Source organism: Pezoporus wallicus, unplaced genomic scaffold, assembly GCF_028554395.1.
Source record: "Pezoporus wallicus isolate ANWC-B61680 ecotype Strahan unplaced genomic scaffold, APGP_CSIRO_Pwel_v1 contig_13954, whole genome shotgun sequence".
In the NCBI taxonomy this organism is placed as follows: domain Eukaryota; kingdom Metazoa; phylum Chordata; class Aves; order Psittaciformes; family Psittacidae; genus Pezoporus; species Pezoporus wallicus.
The window spans coordinates 53162-79841 of NW_026638000.1; the positions used below are offsets into that span (position 1 = coordinate 53162).

Sequence of the window (26680 nt, forward strand, 5' to 3'; positions counted from 1 at the left end):
CTGCGCTGGCGGCCGGTGGCGGGTTGTTTCCAGGGGCCGCTCTCGGCCCCTGTGTATCGCGGCAGCGGGCAGGGCCGGCGGGTTGGCCCCTCCAGCTTACCGGGATCTGTTGTGGAGCGTTGCTGGGACACGCGCGCCCGAAGGGTAACGGCAGTCTCGAGTGGCGGCGGGCGCGAGGAGAGGGCCCGGAGGCAGCAGGGGTGCCCGCCCTGACTGCGGGTCTCCGGGCGGACGCCTCCGGCCGCCGGTTCTCTCGGTGGTTCCGCCAAGCTCACCGGAAAACGCCTCGTGCTCCGTGGCTCGGGGTGAAACTTCGTGGGGGGCGGCCGAGCAGGGCCCGGCGCAGTGCGCGGCATGGAGCTGGCTGTCAGGGAGCGGCTCTTCGCGGCCGAGAGATGCCGAGGTCAGAGGCAAGGGGGGAGGAAGTCTCGCCCGCCTTTAAAAGAGAAAAACCGCACTTTAAACGCGATCACTGCTTGATCTCAATCTGTTTTGTTGCTAAATATGTCGAAAAAGTATTTCTTCTGTGAATGCTTTGACTGTGCTGCTTAGCTATGAAGAGAAGTAGCTGCTGTAGTGGTGTTAATTTAATCTAGTTTTCTTCCAGACAAGTTTACTTCGTGTAACAGCCTAATTTCTGTGTCAGGAGAAGGAGTACTATTGAGTTCAGGGAGTTGAATCGGGCCCTCAAACTAGTTTGCTTTCTCATGTGCTAACATTGGTGGTTTTAAACTGCAAGAGGGTTGTTAATGCTTCTTCATCTTACAACTGTGGCTGACTTGGAACAACATTTGTTTGATATTATTTTCCTTAAGCATTATTTATTTCTGTAAAGGAGAAACGGGATGCCTTATAGTTTGAAATAATGCAGTTGTGTCTGCTGGTCCACCTTGAAGCCTAAATTTCCTGTTACATTCTTTATTCTTTTTTCATTTCAGATGTTCAGGCTTTGAAGGATGCTTATGAGCTGATCAAATCAGCCAGTCAAGGGAGATTTGCAGTTGACTCATCTGATAACTTCAGCACTGACTTGTATGTTTTATGTGCTGAACAAGCATTTCAGGTTTGTCATTGAGGCAGTTTATTGAATAAAAACATTTATAAGACATACTGCATTTAGTGTTGTTAAAGTTACTACTTAAAAATATTCCCTGAAGTGAAAAACATCACTTTTCTATTTTTGGAGAGCAATTGTTTAAACATACATTTTCACTTAAAACTTGGCCTCTAGATTATCACTTCTTTATAATCAGTCAACAAAATGCAGGTTGTGAAGTTTAATATGCAAGGTATACTATAACAATATAAAACAGTAATATAAGAATATAAAATTGAAAAGTAACATTAGCAGTTTGGTTATGACTGAAGGAAATGTCTTTGTGAACTGTCCCTACTGGGCAAAAGGAGAAAAGATAACATCCTAGTTATGAAAGACTGTTGCTAATTGAGCTGACTTTTATAAAATGTGGTCCAGGTTCTTAATTTGGATGTATTTGTTTCAATCCATGGGTATAAGTGATTGGATTTCAAGCAGACAGAGTTTCTAATAAAACAATTTTATTTTTTTCCCGAGCTGCAGGCCATTCAAATTCTATCTGTTGTCTGAAAACTGAGGTGCAGCACTGACATCCATACAAAATCATGTGGGCTAATATCTGTCCTTTAAAAATTCTACTAAGAATTTTGCTTATATGTTAACAATTCTGTTAATGGCTATTAGAAAAGTAAACTTTCTTTGTTCACTGTGAAGGGTTCTATGACTGAGTGATCTGGGAGCTTTGTTAAATAAAGGATATATTTTCCTATACATTTGGAATGACAAAAGTCTAACTTTAAATTTTAATAAATCTGAATGAGTTTGTGCCAGATCTGATATACAGCTTTATGGAGTAATGTTCGCACACTGACATGCAGTTAGACACTACATTTTTCGTAGGTCTGCATTTTAAAAAAACAAGAAATCTCAATTATTTGTTACATTTTTTAAATCTTAAAATGCCTTTTTTTTTATCTTAGCTGGGGTGTCTGGAAATGAGCAGAGACTGTCTAGAAATGTATTTTAAAGGGAGATTTCCTGTGAACCAGTTTCTTGGCAGAGCATATTTGTGCCAAGGCCAGTTGTACACTCCACTGTCTACAGATAATTTGGTGAGAAATTATGAAGTTTGCATTATATTAAGACAGTTTTTAAGTTTTTCTTCCTAGGTTTTTACATATTGCTTTCAGTCACTGAAAATACACAAGGTTAATCAGGACTTGGGAAAAATCAAAGGAAAATATATTAATGGCTAATTTGGGAATAAACAGAATTTACCAGCTGAATTAGACTAATACTGCAAACATTTTGGGGAGGGAAAAAGAAAGGTTGCAAAATTTTTCAGGAGGACAATTGTTTTAAAGTCAACCTTTTCACTTTTTACATCAATATGATACTTTCAGATCAAATTTGGCTGTAACTGGTAATTACAGGTTTTATTCAGGATCACAGTAAGCATGTCACAGGCTTGTAGAACTGAAGGACTCTTGGGGGCTCTTGGAGAGGTTGTACAATTCATTTCTCTTCTGGGGCAGTGTGCTTCCACCACTGACCAGTGACCTTTCCATGTAGTACTTTGGATGCTGAAGCTTTCTGGTAGCAGCTCAGCAGGATACTTTTGCTTCTGAAGGCTTCTGTGTGTTTTTGTTTGGTGGTACCTTGCTGTACATGATGAGCAGTTTTTACCTCCTCCTGAGTTTGAAGTGAAGTGGGATCTATTTTCAGTATTTCAGTTGTCCTTGTACTGTGGTCAGTCAGCTTTGACAATTTGTCAATGATACCTGACCTTCTAAGATAGGCTTAAGATATATTTGTGTTATTTGTGTTCACAAATTTCCCTGACAGTAGTTTCTGTCATGATTGCAGCATGCAACATGATTGCTACTGCTGAACCCAGGACAAGTAGTTGCTGTAGTTTCTTTGAATAATGGGCTTGAATTAACTTTCAAACTAGAATCTTTTCCCTGTTTTATTATCTGTATTTTCTCTGCCTTCTCCCAGTGCATATGCAGAACAACTGATCCATGGTTCCTTTAAAATCGCATACGCATTTGAAAAGTATTTTCTAATGTCCAGTTACCCTTTTATGTGTCTAAATTAAACAAGTTTCTGCTGATGTCTAAATCTCAGCAAAATTTTGCTGGTTTCTTCTTTCTAACTTCTTAGAAGTTAAGAACTGTCTCAGTATGAGCAATACTAACTTGGTTCCTTGTGCTAAGTGTAGTAATATGCTTTTAAGATACACTTTGTATCAGCTGTAGAGTTTTTTCACTGCTGTGTTCCTAGACCATTTCTGAAAGTATGAGTGGCACGACACTGATGCTGTATGACTAGTAATCGTGCTTCATTTAGAAAATATGTTTGATCTTATTTCGGTTTCCATCCTAAGCAATCCTTGTTATCTGATTAAGAAGCTTATATTCTTAGGGGCCAAGTGCAACTTTTCTGCTTTAGTGTCTAATATCTCTCAGGCTCTTAAACCTACATTTCTCATTATGTAGGTAGTTGCATCTCATTGCTCAGCAACCTTCTTATGCCAGTCATGGGGTCCAGTAAATCAATACCAACTCTTGGAGTTCTATTTACTCAGTTCTCTCTCTCTGAACCTTCTTGACTAGGTTAAACAGTCCCTGCTGTCTCAGCCTTTCCTCTTATGAAAGATGTTCCGGTCCCTTCATTATCTTTGTGGCCCTTGGACTCTCTCCAGAGTATCCATGTTTCTTGTACTGGGCAGCCCAGAACTGGGCACAATACTCCCAAATGTGGCCCCACCAGTGCCAAGCAGAGTAGAGGGGAAGTATCCCCTCCCTCAACCTGCTGGTAATGCTTACTCAGTGTCCTGTTAGCCACCTTGCAGCAAAGGTGGCTTAACAAGAGCCTAGCGAGCAAAGGCAAACAGAACACTGTTAGCCATCTTTGCTGCGAGGGCATGCTGCTGGCGTGTGTTCAGCATGGCATCCCAGGTCCCCTGTGTCCTCTGAAAAGCTGCTTCCCCACTGCTTTAATGACTAAAAGAGCATGCCTGACACACCATTCAGGTGGCCTTTCAAAATCTTGTTGGAGCTTTTTCTGAAGCAAATAATACCTCAAGTTTTTAGTGGGACAAACCAGTATTATTTCTTTTTCCTGGCTTTGCGCTTGGATGTTTTTAAGCTTCTTTGCTGAAGACTTAAAAGCTACACAGCTTTGCTGGTTTGGAAAATTTCAGTCCTGATAGTTAAAGTTCAGCAGAAATGAAAGAAACTGAAAATACAGTCTTAAAATCTAAAATCAGAAAAACATAATAATAGACAGTGCTACTGATGTTTAGTTATTCTGTTTCTGTGTCAGCAAATTATTATGGCAGCAGTTTTATTTGATACTGGTCTGAAAACAGGAAAAATAATGTACTGACTTGTAAAAGCCATACTCCAATTGCACTAATTTTTTGTGGGTTATTTTTTTTGTTTGTTTGTTTTGTTTTGTTGTCTGTTTGTTTTGGTTTTTTTTTGTTCTAGGAAGCATTTGAAAAGTTTGTGCAGCTTTTTATGAAGGCAATAGATTTTGCCACCCATGATCAAAGGTAGGCCCTACTGACAGGATTAACTCTTTAAATCTCAGGAAATGCTACTGATACACTGTTTGGCCTAATGTCTCAGCTGATTGTGTCAGATTTTCCCTAGGTAGGCTGGGGTTGTGCTGTTCAGGTGTTTTTTTCATTTGTGGATTTTCCTTCCATTTTGTTACTTTACTTCTGCACTTCTGCAACTGCTGTGCATGTTGCAATGTAAGAGTACTGAACAATTTGAAACAGATGGGATGAATCAGCCTGTTTAAGGCTGGTGGATACCTCTGAGCATTTCTTTCCTTTTTATATTTATGGCCTGTAACAGAGGGCACCATGTTAGCTTATTTTAAGTGGTTAATTACTGGGTAGAGTACAGTTGTTCTTCTTGTTGGGCTGTTCTCAGTTCTCAGCCAGGATTGGTTCTTATTTAAACACGGTAAAAGTCCAAAGTTTTACTGCTTTAAAGTGTCTTAAAATACTCCATCTGTAATTTTATGTCTACCTAAGTCCATGAAATACCTAATTCTTGATTCTTATTTTTCAGATACTATTTTTTGATATATAATGCCTCAGTTCTTTATTGGAAACTTGTAAGGCCGTATCTTAAGCCTGGATTCCGCTATTGCCTTATTCCTAGCCTTTCTCAGATTGTTCAAGTTTTAAACCAAACTGAAGAGCAAGACCATGAATGGAGAGCAGAACTCATGATGTAAGTTAATTTTAGTTTTTCATCTGGGCATTCTGTAGTCCTCTCGAACATGTGACTGCCACCTGAGGTAGTCTTTAGTAATGTATATTTCATTGGCAATATTGTAGACACATTTATTATAGAAAGCTTAATTCATAACTTTTTAAAGATATATAAAGGTACTTCATTTTATGAAGCAAAAAGTGCTTCATTTTAGTGTTTACTTTGAGGTTAAAATTTTAGTGGCAGAGGCAGTTAGGCCCCAGGTCCAATCTGAAGCATCACAGTCATTTTGGATGTAGTGTTTGAGTCATTGCTCATGTGCAGTCCTTTTAAGTGAGGAGAAAGACAAACTCATTTTTTTAAGAACTATTTTCTTCAGGTAAAGAAACATTGCCTTTAAATAGATAAACAAAAATCTCTTCTGGCCTTTGATTCCTGAATAGAAAGAAACAGCCTGGTAAGGCTGTTATATATATATTTATATATAAAATATTCATTTATATATGAAAGTATATAAATATATTAAATGTTAATATTAATTTATCATATGACAATATTATATATTAATGATATCATATAAAATATATATTTCTAAATAGTAATATATATATAAATTTGTATATCTAAATACTATTTAGATAAAAATACTATGTATAGTACTTATATATATAACTCCTACTTGTATATATAAATACTGTTTTTATATATATAAATACTATATATATAGTGACCTGTTTATCTTTCTTATATATAGAATCTGCATAATGAAATTAGAATGTATCCTGAATAGTTTTTTTATATATATAGTATTTATATGTAAATAGTATTTTTATATATAAATACTGTATATATACTTTTTGTGTATATATAGTAACCTAAGTTATCTTTCTTACTATTTTTTCTTTTGTTAATCCATAAGTCTGTGTTGAAATGAAGCTTTATGAAAAATCAGTGAGCAAAATATGTATTTGTATCATTAACGGAGCAATTAAGAATACAGTGATGAGTTGTCATCAGTAGTGATGTGGTTTTTATATGCCAGACACGTGCTTTAATGTGTAATTTGGTAATGTATAGTTCTTATCAATGTAATTAGTTTACATCAAGTTTTCTTTTCTAACTAGTATTATAGCCAGCTTTATTCAGTATTAAATTAAAGGCTGTCCCTGATAATTTTGATACACTGTTTGACCTAATGTTTCAAAGCATAAATGAAATAAGTGTTCTTTTAATTAGTCTTATGCAAAATAAGAGCCAAAAGTTATGAGAAGAAGAATAACTTGCATAAATCTTAATTATAATTAATCTTAATAGTTTTGTTTTAACTAATAGGTTTTCTTTCTGGGAGGCAACAAAGGGAAATGGGTTGTTATTCAAGAGTTAAACCTCCCAACAAGGTGAATTCACAGAATATCTTCGAGTATTATGCAAAAAAAAAAAAAAAGAAATAATTAAAAGTCTAATAGTTTTTAGGGAAGAGATTAGTAATCTAGGGTTGAATAAAAGTGCTTTCCACATTTATTTCTGTCATAAATGAAAATTTGAAAATTTTCAGCCAATTTAAAGTTCTATTTAGGAAATATGTAAGTTTTTATGCATACAGTACTGTTCAGAAGTATGTATGGTGTAATTTACCCTGACTTAAATAATTAATCCTAGTCAGAATTTTAGCAATTGATATTGCCCTGAAGACAAATTTGATGCTGAAGAAGTACATTGTAGTTGTTTTCCCCCATTGTTAAGCAGGACTTAGAGTCCTTATTACTTGTTTAAGGAAATGAAAAATGCAACCTTATTAAAGGTAATTTTGAAATATAGGTACAGATCCAGAGTTTTTAAATTGACATGTATGTTGTTACTTTCTGCTCTAGTTGCTGGGGTTTAAGTGACTGAATAATATCTTTTGATGTGTTGCCTTTAAATACATTTTTCCATACTAAGAACAGTAGAAAGGTACATGTTAACATATTGTACAGTATGCTTAAAAAATTATCAGTGTATATACTGAAAATATGCTTGCTTGTTTGAGCTATATATGGGTGGTCTCATTCTGACTTCCCATTGCGTGTTGAATGGTGTCTGTATGATGACACCTGCATGCCCATTTTTTGGACATCATCAGTGGGTTGTTCAGGCAGTAGGATTTAAATCTTTTTGTTTAAACATGATCACTTCTGCTAAGAAAAAGTATGTGACTATCCTCTTAATTACCACTTCAAACTGCTCTTTTTTCTGTGTGCACATGTTGTCACTTGTCTTCCTGCCATGCACCTTAGTAAAGAGCCTGAGTGCATCTTCTCAGGAACCCCTGGGGGCCTCCATGATCTACTGTATGAACTCCTCTTAATACAGCCCAGAATGCTGCAGGCTGCCTTTGGTTCCATAGCTGAACACTGCTGGCTGGTGTTCAGTTGGCTGCTCACCAGCACCTCAGGTCTTTCTCTGTTGATCTGCTTTACTGATGTGTTCGAATGCTTTCACCAGGCACAAGGTCTGGGAGACTTTCCTGGTGAAAACTGAGGCAAAGGTGGCATCAAGTCTCCACTCTCATCTTCTAATTTGAAAATTAAAAGGAATACAGAGTCAGAACTGTATTTTTATAGTACCTGATTCTGCTACTGAATTAATTTGTTGATGGTAATTTTACTTTTAGAACTGCACTGAATGTTTTTTTTTCCTAAGTGAGATTAAAATGCAGGTCAAAAAACCCGCATAATCAATCCAGTGCACTATTTGAACACTATTATAGATATTTGCATTATTATCAATTATTTGATAATAATTTGATAGTAACTGTTAATAAATGGTGTATCAGTATCAATTTATTATCATTCTTACATTTCCTGAGTGAAGTTTGAGCATAAACTTTGAGATATTTTACTGAGAGAAATAGTTTGATGTGTGAAGACCATCCATGTAATTTTTCAAGATCAGACAACATTTCTCAGAGATATTTTGATCTGCTCTTCTACAGACTGTTTTCAGTTCCTGTTACTGCTGTTTTTTCTGTTTCTGCTATTTTTCCCTCGTTTTTCTGAACTTTTCTGTTTCTGATGGTTTATTGCTAGGCAGCACTTTCTTTATAAGCTGAAAATGGAGGAAAGTAAAAAATTAAGTAACGAAACATTCCAAGGGTAGGCTAAGGGTTATCTAGAATATCATGCATGCACTTCTTTTATACTTCACATACTCTTGACAAAGTATTGATGGGACCTAACAAGTGCACATAGTGTGTTACAATGCTACCATTATAAATCTAATGGTAGCATTTATTTTTTCTTACAATTGTATTTGTTTATTGAATAATTTTTATTATTGCTGTTTATTTCATGGAATCACAGGCTCTTCTTCTGTTTAATCTGATAAAGTATTGAAAATCGAGTAGATATGTTGCAGTTCCCAACATGAATAATTTTGCTAGCTGGCTTTGAAATAATCAGCCTTTCCTGCAGTTAGGGGAGAATCTTGAAATACATCTCACAGAAATATTTTTCTCATACAACTTTAAATAATTGTTTTAGTTCTACGTGTGCCATTGAGAAAAATTTTCACAAAAATCTCCTTTTCTATGATTATTTTTGTGATCTGCAATAAGTGTATGGTAACAGCTCTATATCTCTGGAAGATACAAAGATGCAGATGTTAGAGGATCTTTTTTGAGTCAATGCCTAATGGCACTAATCACTTGTACTGCATTTAAGAATGATGCCTGGAATATAGTCTTTTGAAAAAATTAGAATTCTTTCAGAAAGCATTAATAAGTGTTTAATAAAAATATTTATTTGATCTGCAGAAATTTACTGGAGTGCTTCCTCGATGCTTCAAAACTGAAAGAGGCAAAAGAGTTTTCCTCTGCTGCAGCAGTCTTTATCAAGGAGAATGTTCCAGATAAATACTCTCAAATATTTTCTCTAATGGTACTGCTGTAAAATATTTTTAAACTTCCAGTAAGACAGGAGCTTTCTTTGCATGTAATCAGATCATAGTTATAATCATTAAGTGTGTTGTTTCCTTCATTTAAATTTTGTGAGCTACAAAATGATGTAGTAGATATATGCAGAGATTTTTGCAATTTATACATTTTTTTATACTATAAGCTAAAGAGCTCCCTACTGCTTCATGTTCTTTTAATGCAACATAATGTCATTGGGGTAGCTGTCACTAACCCTAAAAATTCTGTTTGGGGATAATTGCTGTTAACACAGAAGGTGCAGCTTAACCTGATTTATGCCACTGAGGGCATATTTAGCATCTGTTGACTTTTGTCATACTGATAAATACTTAAATGACCCAACTAAAATGCTATAGGTAGTTCTGGGAATTGGAGAATATGATAATAGTTCACATTTCTTAAAAGCCCTTAATTTAGGAAATAAAAGTCTGAACACTCTTATTTCCTGTCTGAACACTGGCAAAAGCAGAAATGGGGAAATAGAACATGAAAGTTGCATTCAGTCATGTTTTCTTTCATTCTGCTATACTGTTTATTGTGTTTTCTATCCACTCACGATCACTGCAGTTTAAGAGCATATGTTTATAAAGTCATTTATAATTTGGATTAAGAAAACCAATACATGACCTTCCAGAGGTGTGATATTAACAAAGCAATAACATTTAGATCACCTCAAAATTACTTTTGTATTTTTTAAAGGCAGTGTTGAGCCTTGACCTTAAACAGAAGAATAAAGGAGGTCTAAAATTGTACTTGGGTTGCGTATCTCAGCAGGGCTACAGAAGTACGATCCACACTATCAAGTGCTTTAGTAACAGCACATTCAAGTCCTGCAAAACTTAATGTGCCAGTACAGCTTAAGTAATCAGTATTAATTGTGATGGGCAGTCAGTGTGAGTCAGAAAAAATGGTGTGCATACACTTAACGTGTAACTCTAAGGTTAAACTGAAGTAACTACAGTTTATTGTCCTTTCTTCATAATATTTTTTGTTATCCAAAATTTATAGTTGAAGATTAATCTGAATAGGGCTCATTTCTTGTAGCTGGATCAGATGATTTCACAATGGCAATATCAGAAGATGTTAGTTCCACATTTGGATTTCTGCTGTTAATACCGCTGATCCTCACTATGTAAAGATTAGTATAGCTCTACCAGGTGATCTTTGTGGTGTCTGCAGAATGACATAGGTTATCATAGTAGCTTCACTGCCTTCAGAGTCCATGAAAAGGCTGTATTCAACATATCTGCTTTATTTTAGCCCTGTTGAACGTCCTTTGGTTTTTTGTTTTGTTTTGATTTTTTTTAGTAAATTAATAATTAAATTATTATTTTATAGGTATATCACAAACTAATGGATGTTTCCCAGGTAGAGAAGGAAATACAAAATTCCATCTGTTTTTCAATTATTTATAAAATGCAGGTGTTTAAATTGTAAGTATTAAAATGTGTCCTTACGCTTGTACTTTGATGCTTGACACTACAGAGGTAGGGTCAGGTTCTGGTATCCCATATGCCAGTATAAAATCTACTGCAAAGATTAGTTTCTCAAAAGGAAAACTAAAATGTCAGTTTGGGTAGTAACTGACAGGCCTGTCTAGAGTACAGCCTCAGCTAAAAAGTGAGGTAGTTCTTTGGGAATGTAGGGAATAGTGTGTTGTACAGATATTCTTGGATGAACGGATTTAAGAGGTTAAAAGACATTTTTGTATCCAACAGGTTGCATTTCAGTACACAAGTCATGTGTAAGAGAGTAAAGATGGAGCGGGGAAATCACATCTAAAATATAATGCATGAATCACAAGGATGGGAAGCATAATACATTTTAAACTTTTACATCTTTTTAAATTTTAAAGGCATAAAACAATTTTGAAAATTAGACTTAAGAACAAAATACCATTTTTTTCCGATGTCTCAACACTTCCCCATTTTAAAAGTATTAGTTCTTCTCGTTACAGTGAATTAATTTATGTTGACATTACAGGAAAGGCAATTTGCACACCATTTTTCTTTGCTTCTGGAATAAAATGTACTTTAACATTTAAAATGTTAAATTCTTATGCTGGACTGTTTTTTGTGCTTCGTATCTGTCTGTCTCTGAGAAGCTTACTGGCATACTGAAGTAGGTTTTGTTGACTTGATTTTTAAATCTTTTTCCTTGCTATTTCAAAATCCAGTATCCCACTGGTAGATTGGACTAAGAACCAGCTATTTTAAAGTCAGGAGAGTTATTTGAAGTTTTTAATCAATAATATTTCTCATGAAAAATAATGATCAATTCCTAATATATTGCAGGCAGTGGGACACAAACGAATTTCCAAGGGATGCCACCACAAATCTGAATTCTTTATATGTACTTTTGAAACAATATGATGTACCTCCAGCATCTCTTCTAAGTGTGAAGTGAGTTTTACTTGTCGTAGACCTGTGAAATGTGATGCTGAAGCTGATCCTGCTTCTGCTGAAGTCTGTCAAAATTGTCAAAATTGCCATTGACCCTGAAGGAGTGAACTTGCACTTAGTTGCAGTGGTTTCTCTTGCATGAACACTTAGGTCATCTTAAAAAAAATACAAAGATCCTATTAGGCTTTATTAAAGAACCCAAGATTAAATATCTTCTTCCATACAGCTGTCTATATAACATTAAATCTTTCCATAACCTTTTCTTTTTTGATAAAATTTGATTTTTAAGAGGTCTTAGAATTGATAAATGTTTTTCAGACTTTGGTTAATTTTTTAGCTTTTCTTGTGGTCCTTCCCCGTTCCTCAGCATAATCTTAAAATGCAGACTAAACTCAACTCTCTATTCCAGTAGTTATACCACAGCTGTTATGTATGGAAGTAATATGACATGTTTACTCATTAAGGTCAATCTTCTTAGACAATATTAAGGTAGCTCTTTACTTCTCCTATCCCGGACAGTACTCTGTGCTTGTTTGGCTATTTACAGAGAGCCAGACATTTAGAATACAGTCCCCTACTGTGTGTATTCTTTGTTCTTAGTTCCTAAATAACTAACCAGTGGATTTGTCTGGTTTAAGTTGGGTGATATTTGACTGCATTGTATTTCCAGAATTACTTGCAATGTTGTTTTGCTATTTCACCATCTTTGTGCTGCATACGTTTCATTCTGTATTTTCTGTGTTCTTCAGGAGCAGTTTATGCAGACTACTGTACTAATTCCTTTCCGTAAACAGATATACTTTTGTATTTTTCATTGATTTTTTCAGTCTTTTTCCTTTTTCCTTCTTGGCTTTGAACATCACTAATATAATCATGTCCTCTAATGTTCAATTAATGCAAGGTTTTCACATATTTTTTTCAAAGTTAATTCTATACAGTGTTTTTTATAATTCCATAAAAGAGCAATATCAGATTCTCTGAAATGATATTTTTCTATTTTTAAAGGATTCCTTTGATTCTGGAATTAGGCCGGTTTTCTTTGAAAGCAAACTACATTAAGCTTGCATATGATTGTATACTTGATTTGAAGAGAGCTGGGATTACTGTAAGTATTAATATTAAGGTTGGTTTTATTTTTTTTTAGGCCCCACTTGTGATTATAATTTAAAAATAATATGATGGTACTGGGATCTTATGTCCATCTCTGTATTGGTTATATATTCATTGATATTATAAATAACTATTTGGATGAGTTTTCTATTACTAAACTAGACAGAAGGTGTAAGGTCAGAAGGTAGGGTATAGAATAGGGTAATTAGCAGTGCAGTTAGTTTTGGTAAATAAATGTTAACTGTAAATTTTTGCTTCTGTTTTTTAAATGTTATCTGTGGAACAGTTTGGCTGGACATTAAATGCTGCCTGCAGATTTTGAAGATTTAAGCAGTTTAGCCATTGAGATTGTAATTGATCACCAGGATATGAGCTCTAAAGGCAGTTAATGTTGCATACATCCACGTTAGTCTTTTTCTGGAGCATGATTAGGGGACTGATGGAAGGAGGAGTTCAAAAAAGCCTGCCAAAAAAAGTGCCCCAAAGTAGTTACCTTTTCTGGAAAATAGGACTTGGGCATAGTTCTCTCATTGGAGCGAGAAATCCAGAGGCAGTGTGCCCCAACTGCACTCCCTAATCCTCTCCTTTTTGTGGATCTTTTCTGATAGTGTTTGTTCCTATACATTTCCTAGTTTCATTTAGTAGGAATGATTAATTTTCCAGCAATTTTCAGATTAGTTATTTAGTAACATTTAATAATTTTTATTCTTCTGTAGTATTTTTATTCTACTGTTGCTGTAGGAGTATTCTTACACTTAAGATGTTGTGTTGTCTCTGTAATAACTCATGTTTTGATATGTGTGCTCTTTTTGATTTCTATATCCAGCTGGCTCTGAGATTTGTGGTTTTTTTCCTTGTTCCTTTCTCACTGTTGTAGTTTAATCCCATCCAGCAACTGTGAGTCCCACACACAGTCGCTCACTTGCTCTCTTGGTGGGATGCAGGACAGAATCAAGAGGGTAGAAGTGAGAAAACTTGTGGCTTGAGATAAAAATAATTTAATAACTAAGAAGAAATAATAATAAATTGTAAAGAAAAGATGAGGGAAAAAAAAAAGAGAGAGAGAAAAAACCCATGCAAAAAATAAATTATGCAAATGAAAACCATTGTTCACCATCAGCTGACCTCACCAGTCCCAGAGCAGAAATAACCTTCCTGCCCAGGTTTATTACTGAGCATGACATCATATGCTTTGAAATTCCCTTTAGTCAGTTGGGATCCACTGTCCTGGCCGTGTCCCCTCCCAACTCTTTGTGTATCCCTAGCCTCCTCGCTGGTGGGACAGGGTGAGAAGCAGAACAGCTCTTGGCACTGTGCAAGCACTGTGCAGCAATAACTGACACATCCCTGTGTGATGACCACTGTTTTCAGAACATATCCAAAATGGAGCCACATACCAGCTGCTGTGAAGAAAACTAACTCTATCCCAGCCAAAATAAGTACACCTGTTGAGAAACAGAACTGTTCATCACTCTATTCAGAAAATCAGTATGTTTTCCAGATACAAAAATGGTTAACAAAGTGCCTGATTGTGTTGGTTTTAGTAAGTTTTTGGTTATCTGAAATGTGTATGTAAGGAAATGTAAATGGCAAATACTGCCAAACAAATTTCAAAATGTACTTCAGAATTTCTATTATAATGATCCTACTTTGAGTTGGTTGTAAGGTAAATTTTACTTATCCTCTCTAATTATGTTTTTTTATTCTAGATGTCTGCTTCAGGCCCATTTTGTCTGAACATTTACTGCAAGTCTAAAATCAGACACAATTCCATAGCATCCCACTGAATGTGTTTAAATCCTCTAGATCAAAGATTCACAAGGATTTAGTTCAAGTATTCATATAGATAGTAATATCAAGTATCTGCTCTGCAGCAGCAGTAGAGATGCCTTGCTTTGATTTTAGCCTTCTCCCTTAGAGTTATTGGGTGTTCAAGTGACAATCTTTAGATTGACTGGCATCATTTTGACAGTGACCTCTTTATGGCAGAGAGAGAAATCTATATCAAGTTCCAGTTCCTTGGCTTTTGCCAAATACTGCCTGATTCCTCAGCTATACCATGAATTCCATCTATGTATTTGTCATTACGTGATAGTGGGAGTTCTACTTTCATCCAAGTTTTCAAGATTTCATCTGTGTTCCTTTTTAATTATTAAAATTAGAATTTTGTGTATTAATACTACATAGGAGCAACGGAAACTTATTGAAATAGAATGCCTGGAATGTGAATATGAAGCAAAAACACTTGGCACTAAAATTGTGACTTATACCCAAGGAGTCGTTAAGGTATGTTCTTTAACACGTGCTTTGAGAGAAAAGTGAAAATTTGCTAAACCTTGGAAAATGCACTGGGTTTGTGTGTCTTAGCTACGTTATACTGATCAGAAATTATTTTAAACTTTATATTCTTTCTAATTGGGCTTCCAAGAACAAAATGGGTAAAAATAAACAGTAGTTGTATATTCCTCCCTTAAGTCTTCTGTCTGACTATAAAGGTTCATAATATGTTACTTTCCAAGCGTAAAGATGGTAACATTGAGGCATGCAAAGGCAATGCTCTTGTGTTTTCATATTTTACATTTATGGGAGGCGTTTCCATAAAATGTCTTTAGTTTGAAGGGACCCATAGAGATCATCAAGTCCATCTCAACTATTCTTGCGTGTGATGGATGATCTGATACAGATTATTGTGTCAGAGAAATGAAGATTATTCTCGATAAATTGTCACATTGGAGAAGATTTTTCTTAGATTTCTGTAGCCAGTTGACTCAGTTATAATTCAAGCCATCAAAAGTAGAAGCCTAAATTGGCAATATTATCAATGGGATTAGATAGAGACCTACAATGGGAAATTTATAACAGCTGTTAGAGGCACCTAAAGTTCCTAAAACGGAAAGTATGAATATGCTTCATGGAAATTGATAGTGCATAAACTTACTCTTCTCTATGAGTACCTTTTGGAGTTCAGAAATCCCTTTCACCTTTGAAAAAACAATCTAATGAATTCCTCATAATGTTAAATACTAATAATAGTGCTTAAATAAAAAATAGGATATTCAGATATTTAGGTATTTCTAAAAATTCCTACCACAGTGTAAGAGAGGGTTGCAGTTGGAGAGGTGGCTTTTTTTAAATTAAAACAAAAATAAAATTAATATTTAAATAAATTTAAAAAATGTTTTTAATCACATAAACTCTAAAAAGAGCTTGCTAATTATCAAGTGTCTGTTACTGTAGATAAGATTTTGCTTTTAGTTTTAGCAGGAACCAGGTTTATTTGACAGTATGGCAAATCCCATTCATAGTATTTCTTTTTTTCCTCTCCTACACTGCATTTGTAGCTTGGTATTAAAAAAATAATAAATCTGAATTCATAAATATGTCACAATGATCAATTTCTGTTTACCGTAAGAAAGGGGAATAGCTGACAGACTTCTGCCTGAAATATGTAGTAACAGAGAGGAGTACGTAAAAGAAATACTCCTTAGTTAGCAATAACTATTAAAAAAAAACCCAAACCCAAAGTTCCCAAAGTCTGCTGACTGAAGGGCTACTTCCTATTGGAAACAGTCCTAAAATTAAAATTTGGAGGAACATGTAAGAAGTTATATTCATTAAATGCAATATCTGCTAATGAATCTTTCATTTGTGTAGGCTCAGCTGGAATTGATAAAAAATCTTGAGTTAACTTTAAAACATGCAGTTCGATTGGGTGATCCTGATGTGATCCAGGTTGTTTGTACAACCCAGTGGAACCTGTGCTTACCACTACTACAGCACAATTTGCATCAATGTGTACGAAAGCCATTGATATCAGTTGCTGATGTCCTTGAAGAGATTGACAGGTATCCTTCTATGCTGTGTACTTTCTAAATTTTTACTTTGAAAGGTCTAATGACTGAGTATCAAACTTATTTCAAAGCTCAAGCTTTATGATGGTCAATGTTTTGGAAAACTTTCCTCTATCTTCTAATAAATTAGTGTCTGTGTATTGTGCATGGTTCCTCATGAATCTTTTAAGAGGTTCCTTTCAGGCAAAATCTCACACTGTTTAATGGCCTATGGCAAATATTGGAATTTATTAGGAATTGAAAAATACCATTAATCAAAATCAAAATATGTATAGGCCGGCTACTAAGAACAAAGATCATAACTTTTGGAGTAGAGCTAGTGACAAACAATTTGTCATTTGAGCAGAAAAGTAGTTGGTAATACAGAGGAAGGTGAGTAATACATTTTCAGTGTTTTAAAAATGTAATTTTTTAGTTGCATAATCACAGAATCACAGAATCCCAAGGGTTGGAAGGGACCTCAAAAGATCATCTAGTCCAACCCCCCTGCAAGAGCAGGGTAACCTAGAGTACATCACACAGGAACTTGTCCAGGCAGGCCTTGAATATCTCCAATGTAGGAGACTCCACAACCCCCATGGGCAACCTGTTCCAATGCTCTGTCACTCTCACAGTGAAGAAATTTTTCCTGATGTTCACATGGAACCTCCTATGCTCCAGTTTACACCCATTGCCCCTTGTCCTATCACTGGACATCACTGAAAAAAACCTGAAGCCTGAAGATGCATATATACAAATGTGCAAACCCACTATGTTGTATTTCTATACTTTTTTCTTACGCTTTCCATATAAGAGTGCAATATCAGCACACAGGACTTTGATATTTATACTAAATGTCAGTAATGACAGTTGTTTTAAAGCTTGCAGGTCTGGTTTTTGGGGGGTTAGGTCTTTGGCTTTTGTTTTCTGTCTATTCCTAACAGTCCAGTAGACCCAGTCTTTAGTGCTGATGTGTCACTAGAGATTGTGTGAAGTCATTGTCCTTATTAATTTGCCTGTCTTCATTTTTGGTTTGATTGTAGCATTAATTGTAACTACTTTGGTCTGCAGTAAAAGGGTGACACTTGCCTGGTCAGATTAGCTCTAATGTAGATATACGTTCGTTCTTTGTCATGATATGTGATCGTAGAATCATAGAATAGTTAGGGTTGGAAAGGACCTTAAGATCATCTAGTTCCAACCCCCCTGCCGTGGGCAGGGACACCTTCCACTAAACCATATCACCCAAGGCCTCGTCCAACCTTGATAGCCTTGAAAACCGTCCTTCTGTTCTAGTTTTCATAACATTGCCTTAATTTATCTGATTTTTTTTTTTTTTCTTTCTTCCTGGAAATAATCAGAGGTAGCATGTAGAGCTCGGAGCTGTCATGGGCAGCTTCCTGTGGCACATGCTGGTTAAGCGAGCACAGTGTACCTGAGACTGGAGAGCACACAGTCCTTACTGAAAATATGCTGGCTTCATGGAGTGGTTTCAGTAAGGTCTAGGCAAAGACACTGCCTGCAGTGAGTGTGCCTCTGGTGAGCCAGATCTGTAAAAGGGGTTAGGTTTTTTAGCTAGTCAGGGCTAGATTTTTTTAAAAGTATTAGCTTCTACATAAATGTTAGGAACAAAGAGTGAACTTTGATCAAAAGTGGCCATTGTCCAGTTCATCGTGCTCCCTCTGGCAGTTAGTTAATAAATTCTTTTGAAAATCTGTTCACTTCACTTCGTACCTAAGTGGTAACTTTAGTGTTGGTACTGAAAAACAGTTCTGCTAACACACAAGATCAGTTAGGCTACAAGTTGTGGTGCTTTGTCATGGCTGTGTTTTTTCATGCAAGTAAAATGCAGTTAAATGTTCTAAGCCATTTTTAAAAAGGCATATTTAAAATGATTGAGACAAGTGCTGGAGTGACTTTTAATTGTTGAGTTTTACTTTGGGTAATTTTTAGGTCTAGGAATTTCAGTTTGTCTCATGTTAACAGTTTCCATTTAAATTTGTGTTCCTTAGCGTGTTGGTTTTGTTGCGTTGCCAAGTTCATATGGAAGTAGCTCGTATTGAAGAAGATGGGGACAGAATAGAGGCTGCTGTGGAACATTTGCAAAAAGCTATACATCTAAACAACTGTGGGCAGTATCAAGAACATCTAAGACTGGCTTTTAACCGTCTTCGTGTGTACAGTATGCTGTATAAGTCACCTGAGCGTCTAGAGGATCGGGCAGTAATGATGATTGAACAGGTATGTAATCATGAAGAATAAGGTCCGTAGCTGAAATAGTAGGTCTGCTTATCAAATTCTTCCAGAGGAAAGTCAGCTGTTTGGTAGAACTGCATATTAGTAGCCAGTATCATCTTGCTTTCAGCAAATTAGCATTGGTTGGCTGCCTTGAAAATCTCTACTTCTCACTGTGGTGGCCATGATGCTTCACACTCTGAAGATTGCAATAGAGGATTTTTTCCTGTTATACTCAAAGCTTATTTCTTGGGGGAGAGGGGAAGTTACTCATTAGCAAAAATATCAGCAAAGAAGCGGCTTATTCATAATTGTCAACAAGTCAGATTTCATTGCATGGAACAGTATTTTAATTAATGAGAAGAGCAGTAGCCAAGTAGCTAAACATCCTGACTGGCTTGGGAATAAATCAGTATTATGTTACATTAACAAATGACGCTAAATAATACGATTTAAAGTCACAGTGTAGTCATTGCCAAGAGTTATTGCATGTAATTCTGTTGTGATGCCTCAGCACCTGAACAAAAATCAGGCTGCTGATTGTTGTCAAAAAGAATTTTAATCTATACAACATTTTGGAATATTCACAGAAATTAAGATGTGTTCACTGAACTTAAAATCAGTGCTGGAAGGTTGCTGGTGAGTGCATATGTCTATTGTTAAGACAAAGAAAAATTGAGGATTTTTTGGTCTAGTTTTAATGCCATTTTCATGCAAGGTTACTCTGTTTAAATGTTATTTTTTTTAAAAAAGCACTTACACCTCCTCTAACTGTAGCTAATTCTGATGGACAAGGGAGTTCTTAATATTTTGTAGCAATTCCTAGTTATTGCACAATGGATGTGGTACTGTTGGTTTCTAAATAGGTACTGTTCTTTATTTAAGAAAGTGTAACATGACAGGTTATACACTGAGGAATATACTGTAAAGATCCATGAGGAGCCTGAATTGTACTTCATATTCAGTTATCTTTGATGTGTTCATGACAAGGTCGAACCAAAGTTCTACAGTCACTTTCAACAGCAATATTATTGCAAAATGATAAGATCTATGAAAATACAAAATTCCTATAGGTATTTTTTTGTTAGTAGGAAGTTAGATGATCTGCATTCTGTTATGTTTAATAAATAAGATATACAAATAGGAAAATAATAAAAATGAACCTTGTAACAATTAGTTCTTTTTTTACGTAGGTTAAAAGGGGAAAGCAGAAAGATAATGCAAGACAAAAGAGATCCCTGCTTATAAATGCAGGTCTTGCACTAGCTCCTGATTCATTTCAGATAGTGCTTGACAGTGAAAATGAAGCTAAAGGTAATGTACATACATGTGACTAAAAGTCAGTGCACTTGACATTGACAGCTTTGCACAGTCTTGAGTGTTGAGCATAGTATATAGTGGCAATATGTAGAGATTATTGCAATACGGGTGAAGTGACGTTCTGCTGAATTGTGTGCCAAAGCTCCTGTCAATTTCAGTAGGGATCCAAGGTTTATATTGTGAGACTGGGAGAGGAAATGTTATTGTTTTTCCCTCTGAATTAATCTGAATCTTATTGCTGTGTGTAAGTTGTGCTGTTGGGCTGTAACTTTATTTTCACTGTGCCACTCCTGAATGTTCTTACCCAAGGTCAGTTTTAAATGTTACTTTCCAAAGTTCACCCCATGATATTCTGTGTTAATTACATACAATATTGGGTATTTATTCTATATTGTGATTGTCTTTCTAGTCCAAAATCTTGTTTTTGAGAGATCAAGTTTTGCATGCAGATCTAGGCATGAATTACTTACTTTCTAAAACATGGATCATAAATAGGCATGTTTCTTATGCCACAAACTGCTTCAGTTTATGACAATACAGCTTGTTGTTGAACAACAGTGGACAAGGAACAGATGTTCCAGACTGCTTGAATTGTTTTGTCTTGTCTTGGCAATATAGCAAGTGTGTGACTCAGTTAACCTTCTGAGGATACCCCATGTACTCCTAGGGTAGAGATAATGCTGGAGGAGGGAATGCTCCAGGAGTCCTGTGCTTCCAAACCAGCTATTATCAAAATATTCCTGTTTGAGATAACATTTTGTAAGATTTTGTTTTGAAAGATTTAAGGTGTTCCTGAGGCTGTCATCTGAAGAATGTTTTTTGATCTTTCTATGACACTTAGAAGCATAGAATGGTTAAGGTTGGAATGGACCTTAAAATCATCTAGTTCCAACCCCCTGCCGTGGGCAGGGACACCTCACACTAGACCATGTTGCCCAAGGCTCTGTCCAGCCTGGCCTTGAACACTGCCAGGGATGGAGCATTTACTATTTCTTTGGGCAACCTGTGCCAGTGCCTCACCACCCTCACAGTAAAGAACATCCTCCTTATATCCAGCCTGAACTTCCCCTGTTTAAGTTGAAACCCATTTAAGTTTCTCTTAAGTTACAGCAAACTGAAACATGTTTATTGAAAGGGTAAGAATATATATATGTTTAACTTGTATTTTTGAAACACACATAGGACAGGACATCATATCTGCAGGTGTTTTGGGATTTTTTCTTTTAAGTTGCATAAAACCTGTAAATCATCATTTCATTCTTTGCCTATGTATGTGCTGGCCTAATTTAGAGAGCATTGTACCCACAGATCCAGAGAAAAGTGTACATTTTTAATCCACAATTCTTTGCCCTTAAACCTTACACTATAATACTGTCATCGCTCGTTGTACTGAATGTTGTCTGTCAGTTGATCTATGAGTATCACAGCCTTATATGCTAGATAAAGCATTTCAAAACATTTTTAGCAAGAATGGTAAAACGCTACACCTTTCTCTTTTCATTGTATATGAATGTAAGTGAACCTGCAGATATATATATTAAAGCCAAAAATATATGTATTTTCTGGTATTATTTGGTGAATATTTTGAGGATGAAGTTAAAACTTACTCAGTCTTCATTGTGCTAGGGAGATGTCTTAGATGTCTTAGATTCGAGTGAATGCCCAAACTCATTGGATTTCTCAGTTATATCAAAGTTACTTGTGTTCTAATGTAAACCATCTCTTCTATGTCATTACATGCCAAAAAATACCTCTTTTTGATGTATCTGTACCACTGAAGGGATTTTCTACCTCAGCAAGCCAGCTTCTTCCTCCCTTGTATCATTATTCTGTGTTGGTAATATCTTTGTTTAATATTTTTGCCCAGTATCCTGTTGATGAAGTAAACCAGAAGTCAGTATTCTCAAATTAAAACAGAACAACAAACTTTAATATTGATTGAAAATGTGTTTGATTAGGTTAAGTGTACTTAAAATTTAACATGAGTGTGAACTTTATGTGTTAACTTCATCCCTTTACTCTTGACTGAGGCTCATTAGAGCAATGCATGTTCCGTCAGAAAAGAGGTGTACGTGTGTCCTGGGTTCAGCAGTAGCAGTCATGTTTTTTCCTTTGTGTTAACTGGTGCAGTGCTGTGTTTTGACTTCTAGTTTGAGAACAGTGTTGGTGAAGCCGATGTTGTCGGTTGTTGCTAAGTGATGTTTACCCTGACCAAGGACTCTGTGAGGCTCATGCTCTGCCAGGGAGGAGGGGAAGCTGTGAGGAAGCAGAGACGGGGCGCCTGACCCGGGCTAGCCGGGGAGGTATTCCATACCACAGCACGTCATGGCCGGGGTGGGGGGTAACTGGGAGTTACCCGGAAGGACAGGAGCTTCCGGGTGGAACTCGTTTTCTTGGCCGGTGGTATCGTATTCTCTTCCCTTGTTATTTTCCCTTATCATTGTTTTAGCTGATAGTAGCGGTGGTGATTTGTTGCTGGACTGTTCTTGTCTCAACCCGTAGGAGTTGCACTCTCTTGATCCTCCTCCCCGTTCCTCCGGGAGCGGGGAAGGGGAGAGCCCCGGTGCAGGGGGGGGGGAGACGGACACGGACCTTGATTGTTGTCAGCTCGGCACCACTCACTGGGAGTGAGTGAACAAGTTACCTGACTGGGTTTAAACCACGACAACGTGAGATATTTGAGGGCCAAACAAGGATTAAATCAGTTTTTGTATGGACAACTATATCTGAACATACAGAAAAAATAGAATTCATGCTGATGGGGTTGGTTTTCATGTTAGTTGGTTGGTTCGGGGAAAGCTTGAAGAGCTTAAAAAAGTGCTGGATTTTATGTGTTTCAGAAACCAGTTATGATTCTAAAAAGCATACCCTTCATGTGGACTTTTTAATATCTTGTACTTAAAATTTACTTCAAATTCTTTTGTCTTTGCTAAGTTTCCTCAGGTGAAAGTAGGAGTCAGATAAGCTACCTCTGTGCTAAAGCACAACATCATATTAAAAGTGTGGAGAAAGTTGATGAACATTTGAAACACCTGAGAAGTGGAAATGACAGAGAGAGGTAATTCCTATAGTCAAGAAGTGTCTCTTTCATCTTGTGTAAAAGTGTCTAACTGGAAAGTTTCTTACTGCAGCTAAGTTACTTGATGGCACCTTGTATTACGAGTCTGAATACTTGAGTCAGACCTGGCAGAGCATTTAAGCATGTGTTTAAATTTATCTCAAAAGTTCCATTACATTCACATGCTCTGTGTAACAGTATTCTTCTGCTGCTTCTAATGTCTCTCACATGCACAAAACAACTGTTGGTGTGAAATGAATACACAGAAAATGAGTGGATTAAGGCTGGAAGACTGAATAACTTGATGAACAACTGAAAGTTTGCTGCAGTGTGGTTTTAGGTCCTTGTACCATATCAGATGCTACAACCTTTTTAACAAAGAAATGAAGTTGTCCATTCTGAGTCAGGAAGATAAGTTTGTAGAAAAATCAAAGGTTTTGTTTTATCATTCTTGATTTAAAAGGAGGTATTTGCTTTTTTTTTTTTTCCTCCCTAAAAATTCCTGTGAGGAAATTTAAAATTGTTTTCTAAAAAATGCTAAACCCAAACTTGTTTTCAAGACTTGTTTTCTGAAATTCTCAGCATCAGTTTTGAAATATTTAGTTTATTTTGCAAGATAGATAATAGGGGTGTCACACACATTATGAAATTTCAGTAGGGTTACTATCCAAAGCAAGAATTTTGACCCACTCTTCATATGCTGAGGGGATTTTTTTTAGATTGATAAAGTAATAGTATTAGCTTTCCTGCTAAGAAGTCTTCCGTTTATTAATTTTTATTAGACTTAAAATTCTATTGATGATGGCCATCGTTAGTGACATGATGTTCTTGCTAATCCTGCTTATGAAGTAATTTTATGTATGCTTTTTCTTTGGTAGAATTAGACTTTGGGCAGATTTGGCAAAAGTTGCACGTAAGCAAGAAGTGTGGGATGTCTGCCGTGCAGCGTGCAGATTCTGTCTCTGGTATGATGATACTTTGTTTAGGAAGGTAGCAAAGCCTAATAAAAAAAGTAAGTGAACAAATTATTCCAAATGTTGTGAGAGGAACTTTTCCCTCATTTATTAGAGTTACTTGAAAAAGTCACTCAATATTACTATTTTTTTTCCTTCCTGTGGATGGATCTGAAGTCGGTCAGGATGTTCTCTGTTGAAGCCATACTCTGCCTTCAGAAGTGTTTCACTGGTGCAAAAGAAAAGTACTTGTATGAAATTTATTTATCTAAGAAAATAGGTTCATTCCCTAATGGTCATCTAGGTCCATATTACCCGTCTCTGTCATACTTAATTATCTGAGGAAACTGAAGAAAATGGATTATCAGTCACTCTGTATGAGGCTCATGTGGTAACATTTTTACCCTTTGCTCCTTTATTAGTGGTCCTCTGAGGTATCTGACCTTGTCTGTGCCTTCTTTCTTGAGGGTCTACTGAAAATCGAACACACATTCTGAACTCAGTGAAAGAGCACTTTCAAACCACTAGCTGCTTCCTTACATATATCTTGTTAAAGTGTTTTTTTTTGCGTGGGAGTTCATAAAACCTTAAGAACCGATGTAATTCTAGTGCACAGCCTGTTGGCTGGGTTGTTTTTTTTTTTCCTACCCAATGTTAACTGAAACTTTTCCACATTTTTCTCTAGATTGTTTCCAAGGTCCACTTAAAATATGGCTTAATTTGCCTGTTTTCTGTCACAAATTTTGTATCTCCAGACTAGCCGTGTTTTGTCTTTCATCTCTTCTCCAAACTAAAGGGAAAATAAAGTACTTACCAAGACCTCTGGGCAGCTATGCACCAAACCAGTCATTAATAGGAACTGGTATGTTCTTCTTTCACAAGTTTTCCATCTCCAAGGTAAAAGTGTCTTTCTCATACTCTGAAAGTTTACAGGAATTGTAATTTCGTCTGTGTCTTTTCCTGGGAAGGCAGGGCATAAAGATACTCTTCCTCTCTGTTTAGAAGTGTTTCAAATGGTTCAATTAAAGTTTGTTATGAGGTTGCTGAAGTTGGTTGATGCTTTCAGAGGAAGAATGTCACCAGAAATCCAGCACTAACTCTGACCATAAGTCAGCATTCTCAAGAACAGCCTCCTGGAAACCCATTCATACTGCCACTCAGCGTTAGGTGTTTCTGTCAGCGTGAAGGAGACAATGTTGCATTTGATGGGCAGTTGAGGTAATCTGTTCTGTACAGTTTCTAGTTTGGAAATAGCTCCTTGCAGTTAAATGAAACATGAACAGGCTTGAAACAGGAATAGGCTTGTAGACGCTCAAGGCAAGGAAAGCAAGCTATGATTGGCTGGAGTTCTCTGAGAACTGTTGCACCATTCATTTTCATGCTCCATGTCATTTTTCTTTACTACAAGAAACCTGGAGAGGGGCTTTGAGCAAAGGCCTGTAAGGACAGGACAAGGAGAATGGCTTTAACCTGCCAGAGGGGAGACTGAGATGAGTTCTTGGGCAGAAGCTCTTCCCTGTGAGGGTGCTGAGGCTCTGGCACAGGGTGCCCAGAGAAGCTGTGGCTGCCCCATCCCTGGCTGTGTTCAAGGCCAGGTTGGACAGAGCAACCTGCTCTAGTGAACGGTGTCCCTCCCCCTGGCAGTGCAGTGGGTTGGAAGTTGTGAGTTTGTGTCCCTTCCAACACAAACCACTCACTGATTCTCGGATTAGTGCGTGAGAAAAATGAAAGGTTTTCTTTACGTATATCATATTGAGGATAGGGGAAAAGTAGTATTGTGAAGACCCTTTACAGAGGCTTGCTGGGTTGTCAGGCCCGAACAAAGGCACCTAATTCAAGATGTTCTAGAGTTAGAGAAAAATAACATACCAATTCCTATTAATGATCTTTCCATTACCATAGTGGGTACGTGGTTGCTTTGAGTTTCTAGTAAGTACTTCTTTTTCCCTTTAGCTTGGAAAAGAGATGAAAGACAAAACATGGCTTGTCTGGAGAATTTGAATATGTGTGATTGGTCTAGGCACCAGGAGCAATCCACTCAAATTATCAGACTGGAGGTTTTAAGAAAACAAAAGCTTTACTTTTTAACCAAAATTAAAAGTTTATTTTTGAATATTGAAGTATGGTTAAAAAATTAGAGAAAAACTGGTAAGTCAGATTCATCAAAGAGTATTGAACCTGATGGTCAAACAGAAGCTCTGGTTCAGGAAATTGCATGCAGATTCTGAAAAACTGTGAAGGTAGACCAGGATTGAAAATAGCTTTGTGTATCCTACTTTTCCTCAAACACCCACCGTTGGCCAGCAATGTAGAGGAAACCCACTATGACAGCTTTTATGCTCTTACTTTGTGTTTATATCAAAATAATTTTGTTCCTTTCTCTTCATTATTAAACAAAAGAAAAAATAATGCTATTTTTCTCTCTTATGATGTGTAAATTGCCAGAAAGTGAAACCCATCCATGATTTTAAAATGCTGAGATTCTATCCACTACGTAATGCTCAGCACTCTCCTTTCATTGATGCAATAAAATTGGACTAGAGACC

At 36.5% G+C, this 26680-nt stretch overlaps 1 protein-coding gene across 1 annotated transcript in view; it reads left to right on the forward strand.

Annotated features, from left to right (window-relative positions):
- The first annotated feature begins 323 nt into the window (after positions 1-323).
- Positions 324-26680, forward strand: part of CFAP46 (cilia and flagella associated protein 46) — a 75719-nt gene continuing 49362 nt past the window's right edge. The window contains exons 1-12 of the mRNA XM_057408665.1: positions 324-403; positions 939-1063; positions 2017-2148; positions 4534-4598; positions 5128-5292; positions 12634-12733; positions 14926-15024; positions 16393-16583; positions 18581-18809; positions 19997-20117; positions 23058-23181; positions 24060-24193. Of these exons, the coding sequence (XP_057264648.1) occupies positions 355-403; positions 939-1063; positions 2017-2148; positions 4534-4598; positions 5128-5292; positions 12634-12733; positions 14926-15024; positions 16393-16583; positions 18581-18809; positions 19997-20117; positions 23058-23181; positions 24060-24193 (1534 nt within the window). The 5' untranslated portion in view covers positions 324-354. The remainder of the gene's footprint in view (positions 404-938; positions 1064-2016; positions 2149-4533; positions 4599-5127; positions 5293-12633; positions 12734-14925; positions 15025-16392; positions 16584-18580; positions 18810-19996; positions 20118-23057; positions 23182-24059; positions 24194-26680) is intronic.